General features: G+C 43.3%; 1 protein-coding gene across 11 annotated transcripts in view; it reads left to right on the top strand.

Annotated features, from left to right (window-relative positions):
• Window positions 1-12306, top strand: part of PLEKHS1 (pleckstrin homology domain containing S1) — a 35022-nt gene that overhangs the window by 1979 nt on the left and 20737 nt on the right. For 6 of the 11 annotated variants that reach the window (XM_042908934.1, XM_042908938.1, XM_042908936.1 and 3 more), the window contains 2 exons: window positions 1745-1864; window positions 11556-11602. The exons of 1 other annotated variant lie outside the window; for it this stretch is intronic. In XM_042908934.1, coding sequence (XP_042764868.1) covers window positions 1830-1864; window positions 11556-11602 — 82 coding nt within the window. In that variant the 5' untranslated portion in view covers window positions 1745-1829. Of the gene's footprint in view, window positions 1-1744; window positions 1865-7587; window positions 9619-10579; window positions 11603-12306 lie in introns of those variants that run through there. 4 more of the 11 variants (XM_042908940.1, XM_042908937.1, XM_042908944.1 and 1 more) reach the window with 4 other exon arrangements.

Below are 12306 nucleotides of genomic sequence, written 5' to 3' on the forward strand. Positions count from 1 at the left end.
TTCTAATAAATTAGTGTTAAGTAGGGAAGGGAAAAAAAAACAATTTTCAAGTGAATGTTTTTTTCATACCAGGGTAAAGGGCTAACTCTTAAAAGCTTAGGAAAATCAGCTTTTGCAAATTATCTTTTCTGAAGCTTCCAGCTGTATTGAATGCTGACAGGTTTTTAAGCACTGAGATGAAAGAGACAAATTCTTTTTCTTTTGCATTGCTAATTGCAATTCTGCTGAGCACTATGAAGCCTGCTTTCCTCTTGAGACATTTGCCAGCATACGTTAATCGCACAAATATTTACAGACTGCTAAAGCACAGGGGCAGCTTATACCAAAAAAGATACAGAACACTTGAAAAAAAAAAAAAAAAAAAAAAAAAGCCTTTCTGACACATCACATTTGTGGCCAGCTACCCAGAATCAGTATAAACTATTTGCCCCTTAGCCTCAGCCAATGTGTTTAAAGAACATTGTCCCTGGGTTGATTTAGTGTTTACTTGGCTGCTAAAGTCTTTCTTCAAAAGCCTTGACACTTCTTTCCCTCAGGGTTAAAAATAAGGTTTCCAAAAATGTATATTCATCTTATGGATTGCTGTATTGTCAACCATTAATCTCTCAGGCCACCCAGATGGCACAGAAGAGGTCTATCCAGTGGTTTCCGAACCCCAAGGAGCTTCAGGAAGCTAAACAGAGCAAGCTAGACGACTTGACTAGCAAAGCCACAAACTCTTAGTACCACCTTGTTTTCCTAGCATGCTAGTTAAGAACAAAGGCTCTGGACTCCCGACAGCCCTGTTCAAATCCTTGCTTTGTCACTTCCAAGTCGAATGACCTTGAAAAATCTCTCAACCTCCATAAACCTTGTTTCTCCATCTTAAAATGGAAATAGTCCTATGTAGGTAGAGCCTGTAAGGAGTAAATGAAATAATGAATACAAAACACTTAGCACAATGCCTGGCACACAGAAACTCCTGAATAAATGTTTGATGGTGTTTTTTAAACCAGTGTGAACTTATAAATAATTTAGGCCACAGAAAGAAGAGAGGGAAAGGTGGGAAAAAAGGAAGCACAAGTGGATCCTAATATCCAAAAGAGCCTCTTTTGAGAATAATGGCTACCCATGCAGAAGAGAGGAGGGACATGGGCAGGAGCTCAAGCTGGCAAGTTGCTAAAAGATCACAGGAAGGCAAGAGAGTGTTATAGCCTCAAGCCAAAGCTTCAGGGTATACAGATGCCCAGGAAAATACAGGGTGCCCAGTTAAGTTAGAATTTCAAACATTTTTGGGGTTTAAGTATATCCCAAATATTGCATGGAACATACTTACGTTAACAAAAAATTATTGCTGGGGCACCTGGGTCTCTGGGTTGGTTGAGCGTCCAACTTCGGCTCAGGTCATGATCTCACATTCGTGGGTTCAAGGCCTGCATCAGGCTCTGTGCTGACAGCTCAGAGCCTGGAGCCTGCATCGGGTTCTGTCTCCCTCTCTCTCTGCCCCTCCCCTGCTCACGCTCTGTGTCTGTCTCTCAAAACTTAAATTAAAACATTAAAAAGTTAAAAAAAAAAAAAACTTAAAAAAATTATTGCTTAATTGAAATTCCAATGTAACTGGGAATCCTGTTTCTGAGAGGGTTTTTTTTTTTTTTTTTTTTTATTGTTTTTGTTCTGTTTCATTTTGTTGTTACTGTTTTGGTTTTTTGTTGTTGTTTGTTTGTTTGTTTTGCTCCATGTGGCCGCCCTGGCCCTAACTTCGCAGGCAGCTGCTCTGGCTGTCCTCACCTCATCTTGGCCCTGAATTCCCACCTCACGTTGAGAGGAGTCAGAGAAATAATGTGTGGGAAATGGCTTTGCAAACTCCAAAGAACTATAACATCAAGTAAGGAGACATTTCTTTCAGTGGGCGTTGTTATGAAAACACTGAGTCATCAAGCAAGAGCTGGGTCTTTGTGAATTTAAGGAGATGTATGGAAAATTCCGAGGAGTTTGGGGAGTGTATTCAGAAGGGGAGCCTCAAAGGACCCCAACGAGAGGGACTAGACGTGACGCTGGTCAACTGTGGCTGCACTGAGACTTACCTGGAGTGCTTTTCCGGTCCCCAGGGAGCACCTAGACCAAGTGAGTCAGGACCTCTGAGAGTGGGGCCAGGACCAGTGTCGTTAAACCTCTCCATGTGATTCCATTTTGTAGCTGAGCTTGCAGACCAGTGGTAGAATACACCTGTAAAAGGGACGTTGAACAGGTGAGACACCTTGGGCCCTGGGGTCCCAGGGAGGGATAGTTAACACCCCTTAGTGAGGTTGGATGTAAGAAGGGGAGGGGAAAAAAGGAAAAAGAAGAAGAACAAGGGAGGAGGGAATTTGTAACGATAAGATTTATTCCATCTGCTTTTTAAAATTCTTTTTTTAATGTTTTAAAATAATATAAATACCCAGGGCAAATTTTTGAAGCCAGGAGGTTTGAATGTGAGTGAAATTAGTGAGTGGGTTAAATAAGAAAAGCAGGCGGGAATTTTCTATATTTAATCAAGCAGCACCTAACAGCCACACACCCAGTGGGGACAGTGGTCCCTCTCATTTGGGAGGGCCAAAGGATCCGTTTGTGATTGAAAAGAACTGTGTTGGAGGGTTGTACTTTCCGTGAAGTCACAGATGGCTCACAATTTTTCTTCTAACTTATGACAGGACTTGTGGTAGCTGAGGACCAATTTCTCTTTCAGGCACAAAGATTTAGAAGGTGTGGGTGGTTATGTAAAAATGTAGGAATTCATGTGCTGAGTAAGTGACACCTACATGAGAAGCCACCACTTGTCTTTGATTAGCCATGACAGTCACCTAACGGGAAGTGTGTATTTTCAATCAACAAATATTTATTGAACTATGTGCTGAGCACTGTTCTTGGCATTGGTATAGAACAGGTAATAAAACCGTCTTGGTCCTCGTGGAATTTATATTTCAGTAGAAAAGACAGTTCATATAATTTCAGGAAGTGAGAAGAGGGTATACGGAAAGATATAAGAGGATAAGGAGCTCAGGAATGGTGGAGTGGGCAGAGGGCAAGTTAAGTTAGGTGGAAGGCTGAGAAAGCCCTTTCTAATGCCTACATCTGAGCAGAAGCTTGAATTAGAGTGAGGGGTGCACCATGTGGATATGTGAAAAAGGGTTTTAAGCAGAACAAGCAGCAAGTGCAAAGGCCCTGAGGCAGCTACCACCTGGCCCTGTTTAAGAAACATCAAGAAAGCCAGTGCTGCAGAGCAGGGTGCTGGGAAATAAGGATGAAAGGCAGACAGGGCCAGATCATGTAGGGGCTTTCGATCAAGGTGAGCACCTTGGATCTCGTGCTAATGCAGTGGGATGGAAGCCATTGGAGAAATTTGAGCAGGGAAGTGGTAGGATCTGATGAACCATTGTGAAAGACACAACAGAGGGAAAGAGTGGAAGAAGGGAGCCCAGGTGGGAAGCTGTTGCTGTCATTGCCTAGGTTAGGTGGGATGATGGCGGGTTGGAGCGGCCATGGAGGTTATGAAAGTGGTCGGATGTGGACTTCATTTTGGAGGTAGAGCCAGCAGGAGTTGCCGACAGATTTGAAGTGAGATTGTGAGAGAAAGCTAGGAACTGAGGATGCCTCCCAGGTTTATGGCACAAGTAGGTACATAAATGGTGCCAATTCCCAAGATGGGTAACACATTTGGTAGGAAGGGTGCAAGCAGTGAAATCAACATTGGTGTTTTGCACAAGCTGCGTGAGCTACCTATCAGACAGCTGAGGTGGACCCTTCCACGAACCCCCCCAATCCCCATTCTCCCTCGATTAGTTCTCAATGGCTGCAGGAACAAATGAGTGCACATTCAGTCACTTGAAACAGCACCAGTTGGTTCTCTTAGAGTTACAGAGGTCAGAAATCTAAAATCCAGGTGTTGGTAGAACTGTGATCCTTCTGAGGATTTCAGGGGAGAATCTATTTCCTTGCTTTTTCCAGCATCTAGAGGCTGCCCACATTCCTTCTCCCTTGGTCCCTTTCACTATGTTCAACCCAGGAATGTAGAATTTTCTCTCTCCTGTAACCAAATGCCTCCCTCCTCTAAGGACCCTTGTGATCACATCAGGCCCCTCTGGCTAAACCGGGATAATCTTTCCATTTCAAGATCCTTAACTTACACCTGCATGCAAGGTAACGTAAGGTAACGTATTCATAGACTCCCGGGAGTAGGATGCAGACATCTTGGGGGGATCATTATTTAGCCTTATCACTACTTCCTTATCCTCAAAAAACCCTGATGGAGGTCAAAAGAGCAAGGTGCCTAACTGAAACACCACCTTTCCCAGGCCTGCTTGCACAGAAAGGTGCCCAGAGCATCTTGGAAAGGAAACCAGGGCATGTTGACGGTGGTCACCCCTATCCCTCATTTTCATCACTTCAGGGCAGTGGCCTGCTCTCAAGTGCCAACAGCCACAGGCCTTTGCCTGAGGAGTCCCTCTGGTCTCCTGAGCCCACTTTGCTACATGTACGACAGGCCAGAAGTGCCCGAAATTAATGTCCCCCCTGTGATTGACAGGAGTCGGTGTATAAATACCCCAATTCCCTCCCCCCGGATGAGATAACAGGCAGGGGGTATGCTGGCTCCCCGAGTTTCTCAGTGGGCTTCAGCTCCAGTGACCCTTAGTGGTAACTTATCTGATATCAAGCCTTTTATCAACCAGCTTCCCTTCTTGGTTGTGAAACAGGAAAAATAATATAATATCTGCCTGGCGTCCCTCAACAGGTTTTTGTGTGTCCAGAAGGAGACACTGAAAATGCTTTGTAAATGGTAAACTACAGAATGATTTAAGGTGGTATTATGAGACCCACAGACTATTAGGGCTGTTGAGTACCTGAAGGTCATCTTGTTACCCCAGAAAGAGAAAGAGGACAACTCCAAGGGCTCCTAATGAATGGAAGCAGACCAGAAGGATAAATGTGGTGTCCTAATTCTGGATCTGGTGGGGTTTGGCTCTATCATGATGTTTATTACTAAGTTCTCTCTTAGATGATTTCTGAGCCTCCTGGGGCCTCTACTTATTCATATGAAACATAGAAAGAATGGCCTGCAGTGACCCTGTCACTATGTAGAGTACTTTGGGAGAGTCTTCAAAATCAGGGAGCCCAGCCCCTCTCATTAGAGGTGGGGATTATGCATAATCTCAGTTGCAAATTGCAGACACAATGCCATTAATTTATTTGACAAAGATTTGTAAAGAACTTACTACCTTCTGAGCACTATTGTAAATTCTTGACAACCATCTGCTCATTTAATTCCTATAACCACTCTATCAACTAAGTACTATTATTATTCTCACTTTAGAGACGAGGAGACTGAGGCATAGAGAGGTTAAATGACTTCTCCAAGGTCACAGAGCATAGCAATGAACCCGGGAAGTCTGACTCCATGCTCAAAAATGCTATGCAGTGCTGGGGCACTTGAGGGGCTCAGTTGATTAAGCATCCGACTCTTGGTTTTGGCTCAGGTCACTATTTCAGGCCCCATGTCAGGCTCCATGCTGACAGTGCAGAGCCTGCTTGGGATTCCCTCCCCTTCTCTTCTGCCCCTCCCCTGCTCACTCTCTATTCCCCCCCCTCAAAATAAATACATAAACATCTTAAAAAGAACACAAAAAAACTATGTTGAGAATACTGTACTATGCTGAGTTGCCTTCTTTGTTATCATTTTCTCCTTCCAAATTCCCTCCCACATCTATCCCTGGGCCAGTTCCTAGTGTTCAAATCATAGCATCTCTCAATCAAAATGATTTCCATTTGCACAAGACAATGTAATGTAAATTGACTTAAATAGTCAAGGGAATATCAGTTCCTCCTAATCAGTGAGTCCAGAGGAAGGATGGAATTCAAGCATGGTTTGACCCTAAGTTTGCCAGTCATCCAGACAGAAGCTCTGCATCTCTGTAATTCTTTCAGCTCTGCCCTTTCCTTATCCTGTCTTTTCATTTATTTATTTATTTTTGGTTTGCGTCCCTCAAGGAAGCAAAACGCTCTTCCATCCACACATTGCACTATCCAGAGAAAGAAAGGGAGACTTTGACCCAGCATCCCACTCATGAGGCAGGTTACTTCCGCCTCTGAACCAGTGGCTGAGGCCAAGGCTGGGATCCAGAGAGTGTCTGCTATCTAAGAATCATGTGCACCCCAGGGATAATTAGGAGGCAGTGGGAGGGTAGGAAGGCTTCAAGGCCCAGATGAGGTGCCACCTTCTCCACAAGATCTCCCTTTTGGTCTCATCATCTTCCATCTTTGGAAGAACAGCTCCTTTCTCTGAATTCCCGTGACTCTTGATCTCCGTTGCTCGGACACCATTCACCACTTCATATTCATCATTTTGGATTCCTCCTGGATCATCTCCACTTGACTCTCCACTATTTTCCACTCTTTTCTGCTCTGTTCACCCCAGCAGATGGGCCATTTCTCTTTTGTAACCCACTCCCATCAGATTTTCTATTCTACACCGCGGCACGAAAATAGCTCTTGCCAAGATCGTGCCCTCCATCTTGCCAAATCCAGTGACCAGTTCTCAGTTCTCCCCTTGCTCACCCTCTTGGCAGCAAGTGACGTAGGGGACCCCTCTCTCCGCTCAAAGCATTTGCTTCCACTCCCAGATACCACATGGTTTTGTGTTGTCATGTACTTCTCTGACTGTTCTTTTCTACTCTCTTTTGCTGGCATCTCCCCCATCCTACCCCATCCCCACCCACCTCTGCTCTCTCCATGAGGGCCGTGGTTTTGACAGTGGCCACGTTCCCCTTCCTACAACCACTGCTCCCATGTCATGGCACCTCACCCACAGCTACTACTCTCATCAGAATCTGGAAACACTGCCCCCTCTCTTCTTATCCCCACAGACCTGGAGGTGGTAAAGTTTTCCCACTATTGCTAGACACTGAATGCTTCATCATGCCTTTCTGGGTCTCTTAATGCAGCCAACACCTCTGTAGACCGTCCCTTCAATAACTCTCTTCCATAAATCCTTGGAGTGTGCTCTTCCCTGGTAGGACTGACTAGCACTCTGCTTGTTTCCTTATGTCACTTATCTCCCATATTAGCTTATAAGGTCACTAAGAACAAAGTCTGTGTTTAATTCTTCTTTTATCCCCAGGAGTGCTTGCTATCCAATTGGTACCAATAAATGCTGAAATAAAGCGTTCTTTCTTATTAACTGCTTTCAGCTTAAACAGGAAGTGAAAGCAATAAAAGCATTTGAACACACACACACACACACACACACACACACACACCTCCCAGGACAAAAGGCAGAAGAATGAAATCATGCTAAATTCTGATGTTATGAGTTTTTGCATGATTTTTCAAATTCATGATGTATTCGAAATCCATATGGATCATGCTTTTTCCTCTCCAGGCCCAGAAATTAAAGAGAGTTACTTCTATTACAATAGAAATTGAAGTACAGGGGCACCTGGGTGGCTCAGCTGGTTAAGTGTCCAGCTTTGGCTCAGGTCATGGTGTTATGGTTCATGAGTTTGAGCCCCACTCAGAGCCTGGAACCTGCTTCAGATTCTGTGTCTCCCTCTCTCTCTGCCCCTCCCCTGCTCTCACTCTGCCTCTCTCTCTCGAAAATGAGTACACATAGAAACTTTTTTAAGAAATGAAATTGAAGTACCAATAAACTGAGAAGCAGGGAAGCCCCATTGCTGACCAGCGGGGGGATCTAGGAAACACTGGGTGCTGGGATTTGCATCACACCCTATGCTGAGATGGGCTTTGGGAAAGAAGCTCTATGGGGGGTGCCCACCTTTGGGGGTCTCCTTCCTACTTTGCTTGTCTCTCTCTCTCCCTATTATGAACTACATTGCCGCTCTTTCCCTACCAACCCTGATCCCATTGCTCCAGTGCCAACCAGGTGGATACTATAAGGATTCAGGGCAATAAGGGGAAAGGAAAGGAAGGAAAAAGAAACCCCCATCTTCCCTCCTCTGGCCCTAGTGGTGGTCTTATTAGCTGTCTCCCTCACCTATAATCTTTGGGCCATTCTCTATCACCTATTGTAGATCCCCTAGTCCCCAGAAACTGGACCTAAATATTCTTTTGACATAAAGAGGATTCTGACTACAATCTTCTTTGGATTCCAGGGTCCTCCTTTGACATCTGTGTCTGCTATTGCTTTTACAAACGAATCCAAGTATAAAAATCGACACTGTTGTGTATATATGTTGGGAGAGATGAGTGGAAATGATTACGTTTATTCTGTTTCTCATATTTCAAAAATCTTTAGAGAGTTTCCAAAAGGATAAACTGAATGTCCATGGGGATGACCAAACACCCTTGCCTCTCAGTTCCTTGCCTTCCTTATTACCAATGACCTTTTGTCTACACTATCACAAAGCCACCCACTCTCTGCAACTGCTCTATTTTTAAGATAATCAGTCAATCATTCTGTCTCCAAGCAGCACCTCCTACCTTTCCAGCCAACTGGTTTCATCTTTCTTCAAGTTCATCAATGCTTCCTCCCTAGGAGTCCCCTTCTAGTCTCTTTCCTCCGTATGTCCCTCTGATACCATGGTTCATCATTTGGGGCAGTCTTTCACAAATATCTTAACTTCCTTTGCTCCTTCATCTATCTGTGATATCTCCCTGGCATAAAAAAAAAAAAAAAAAAAAAGCATTAACTTGAAACAAAGCTTACTCCCCAACTCCCCCATTCTTCTCCTGAATAGCCAAATGCCACTAGAGAAAACCATACATCCGTCAGACAGGTCTCTTGGCAAATTCAAGATCACCCATCTCAAGAGGCTCTCAACTCTCCCAGCATCAAGAAATACTTGTAGAGTGAGGAAATATCCACGGAAGGTGCTCTGGGAATTCTGAAATGAATGGACTGCATGCAGGTAGAGAAACAAACAAAGAGACAAAGCTAATAGATGAGGGCAGAAGGGAACCAAATGGGAAGAGTAATTTGGAAGCAAAAGGAAGAGAGGATTTCAACAAGGCTTGACTGCCATTCCCTCTTGTGAGTAAAACTCTTATTTTTAAGACTTATTGGGTGGCTGTACAAGACAGCCTGTCTAGTTCCACCCTGTTGATGACAACTCTCTTATAGATGAAGAAGCAGATCATCCTGGAGATTGTTGGTGTGTGCAACTGTGCTGGAGAAGGCAGGCTTTCGTTTCCTCATCTGGCACAAAGGAATCCTTCCTACTTTCCCCAGGAGGACGTTGGGAGGAAATGGATTGGTGGGAAGCAAAAGGATTATTTCAGTAGTAATGACTGCAGGAGGTCAAGGCAAGGCTGAGGTTGTTCTCAATGAGAATCATTGTGACTAAAGACAACGGCTAGTGGGAATTTTTTTTCTTTGTTTGCTTTTATTTTTTGATGCTAGACAGCTGGAATGCCAAGAGCAGTTCTGTGCCAAGCCACAAAAAGACTGAAAGCCCAGGACTTCCCCTCGGACAATAGCTTCCCTTTTAGCTTCGGGCAAGAGTAAAATCTGTCCTAAGATAGTTTAGGAACTTCCTGTTGGTTCACATTTCAAGCAGCTTGTATTTAATTTTCACCTTGCCACTCAGAGCTCAGAGTGAACAGGAGACCCAGGGACAGGGTACTTTGCTGAGAACTGACCAGCGACCGGCTGTAAGTACTGTTTGGTTTGAATGTTTTAGGTTCTCAAGGCTTCTGGTAGTCTGAAATATTAACTGAGCAAAACTGCTGTTATGGGCTCTTGGTTCATAACTTTCTTGGATTGGATAGTCAGAAGGAAATAGGACCTCTTGATATCACATTCATCAAATCCCAGGTGACATTAAAATGAACAGGTTATAGACAATGATAGTGGGTGTAGATTCTCTTGAATGGGATCAAAGAGATAAATCTGGAAGGCTTTTTTGTTCTGGGATAATGACAAGAAATGCAACCAGAACTACAAAAAGGTTTAATTTAATTTAATTTTATTTAATTTAATTTTATTTTATTTTACTTGAGAGAGAGAGAGAGAGAGAGCACAAGCAGGAGGAAGGGGCAGAGGGGGAGAGAGAGAGAGAATCTCAAGCAGGCTCCGTGCCCGACACAGAGCTTGATCTCACCACCCTGGGATCATGGCCTGAGCTGAAATCAAGAGTTGGACACTCAGCCAACTGAGCCACCCAGGTGCCCCAATTCTCCTTTTTTAAATAGAAAAAGAAGCAAAGTGGTTCAGACAGCAACTCTCAAGTTAGAATTCTGGGTCTGTTTCTTTTTAATTATGACATCAAAGGCAAATTGCTTAGTCTCTCTGATAACAGTTTCTCTATCTGTAAAATGGGTATTGTACCATTATAAAACTAGTATAAGCTTTATAGTATTATATATAAAAATATATGTGAAATCTATATGTTTTATATATAAAACACGTATGAAATTGAATGCAATTTCATATTTAGTGTATAATTTTGTTTACATAACATAAGCTTAGGCTTATTTTGCTTATGTGAGCAAAATTTATATAATAGGTTTCATATATATAATGGGTTTCACATATGTATACATATACTGGTTTTAATATATATAATATGAAAAATATTATGTATGAAATCCAGTATTTATATACATACACACTTGAATCTTGAACAACATGGGGGTTAGAGGTGATGACCCCCCATGCAGTTAAAAATCCACATATAACTTTTGACTCCCCCAAAACTTAACCACAAATAGCCTACTATTAACCAAAAGCCTTACTGATAACATAAAAAGTCAGTTAACACATATTTGAGTGTTATATGTTATTATATATAATACGCAAAGTATGTATCAAGGGCCCTTTGCCTCCCTCCCATTTTACCGGCACTGCCCGGGCACTGAAGTGCTCAATGCTTTCTTCTGTTTTGAAAGTCTTACTAATTCAAGGTAAGAATTGATCACCGACACATTCCTGGTTTCAAAGATCTCACCTGCCCTGAGGCCCTTTACCCTGTAGGATCCCCCTTCTCTCACGGCCCCACGTTGGTCAAGGGATCACCAGCATAGCTGCCCAGGACAGGGCTCCACCTCTCAGAGTCAGTTTCACCACGTGGACCTCAGTCCCCAGAGTCAGGCAGACACCTGTGGCAGTTGAAGAACAGGGTCCCTGCTCTTTGGTTTTCCCCTGGAGAAAGCAAGTTCCTGGCATGGAGAAGCACTTATCTTATGCTTCCTCTTGGCTAGAAATGCTTTCTCAGCTGCATTTGGTCCATAGCATTCTGCCTTCTGCCCTGTTCTTGTCTCTTCTCCTCCGTGCTGCTTCCCCCATGGACTTTGTTGTCAGAGTCACTTATGGAGCAGGAGCAGAGAAGGCCCAGGGAACATGGTCCCTTCAGTCATGCTAACAACCCCTCCACAGACCTGTCCACTTGGTGAGCACAAGCAGCTTGGATATATCCTTGTAACTGTGGCTACTATCAGCCTTGGGAACAGAATGGAAAGTGGGGGCTGATAACCCATCTCAGCAGCATTCCTGGGCACCATCCTGACACTGGATGTTTGAGTGGTTAATCAGTGAAGCACGCTGTTGTTTGAGGACTAACCGACATTTATTTAACTCTTCCTTTTGACAGAGGAGAACAGACAGCCATAATGGAACCCAAACCTCAGAAGAGTCCAGGTACCCAAGGAATATACTCTCTTAAGGAAAAACTTTATTGAAAATGACAAACAATTCTCATCAAGCTACCCAGGATACAGGAGATAGTTTTAGTGAGGATAATGGGTGGCATTCTGGGACAATGATTCATGGTATGGATAGTGTAGTAGAAGCTGCTGTGTTCAGCTAATTATTGTGTAAGTGCTCACCTATCTAGAAATTTGACATTTTTTGACTTTCATTAACCAGATGTTCCATCTGTTGCTTGGAGATGGTGCCGAAACAAACTATAGCCCAGAAGAGACTGAAGAATATTTCATAATTTAATAGGAAATTCTCCCTTGGAGAAACTGCCTAAATTGTTATTATAGGGGTAGCTCGAGGTGTATTATTCAAAGGTCCTTGTTCATGTTTACACAGTTCATTGCAGGTGGCTAGTTAGAAAAGCTGATTTAGGATGAAATAATTTAGAAATCAAATGATCAAAGCACCTATCATTAGTAAGTCACTGTGCTTCATATTATAGAGGATATACAGAGTAAGTAATAGAGTCATTGCTCTCAATGAGTTTATAAATGTTGTTGGGAAGTTAAGATAAACACATGTGAGTAACCTGTGCTGAGAAGCTAAGATAAGCACAAACAATCGGGATATGATAGGAATCATGAAAGTGAGTGTGAAACATGGGAATCTGAAAAAGAAAGGGCATACAAGTAGTTTTGGGA

Source organism: Panthera leo, chromosome D2, assembly GCF_018350215.1.
Source record: "Panthera leo isolate Ple1 chromosome D2, P.leo_Ple1_pat1.1, whole genome shotgun sequence".
NCBI classification, from domain to species: Eukaryota; Metazoa; Chordata; class Mammalia; order Carnivora; family Felidae; genus Panthera; species Panthera leo.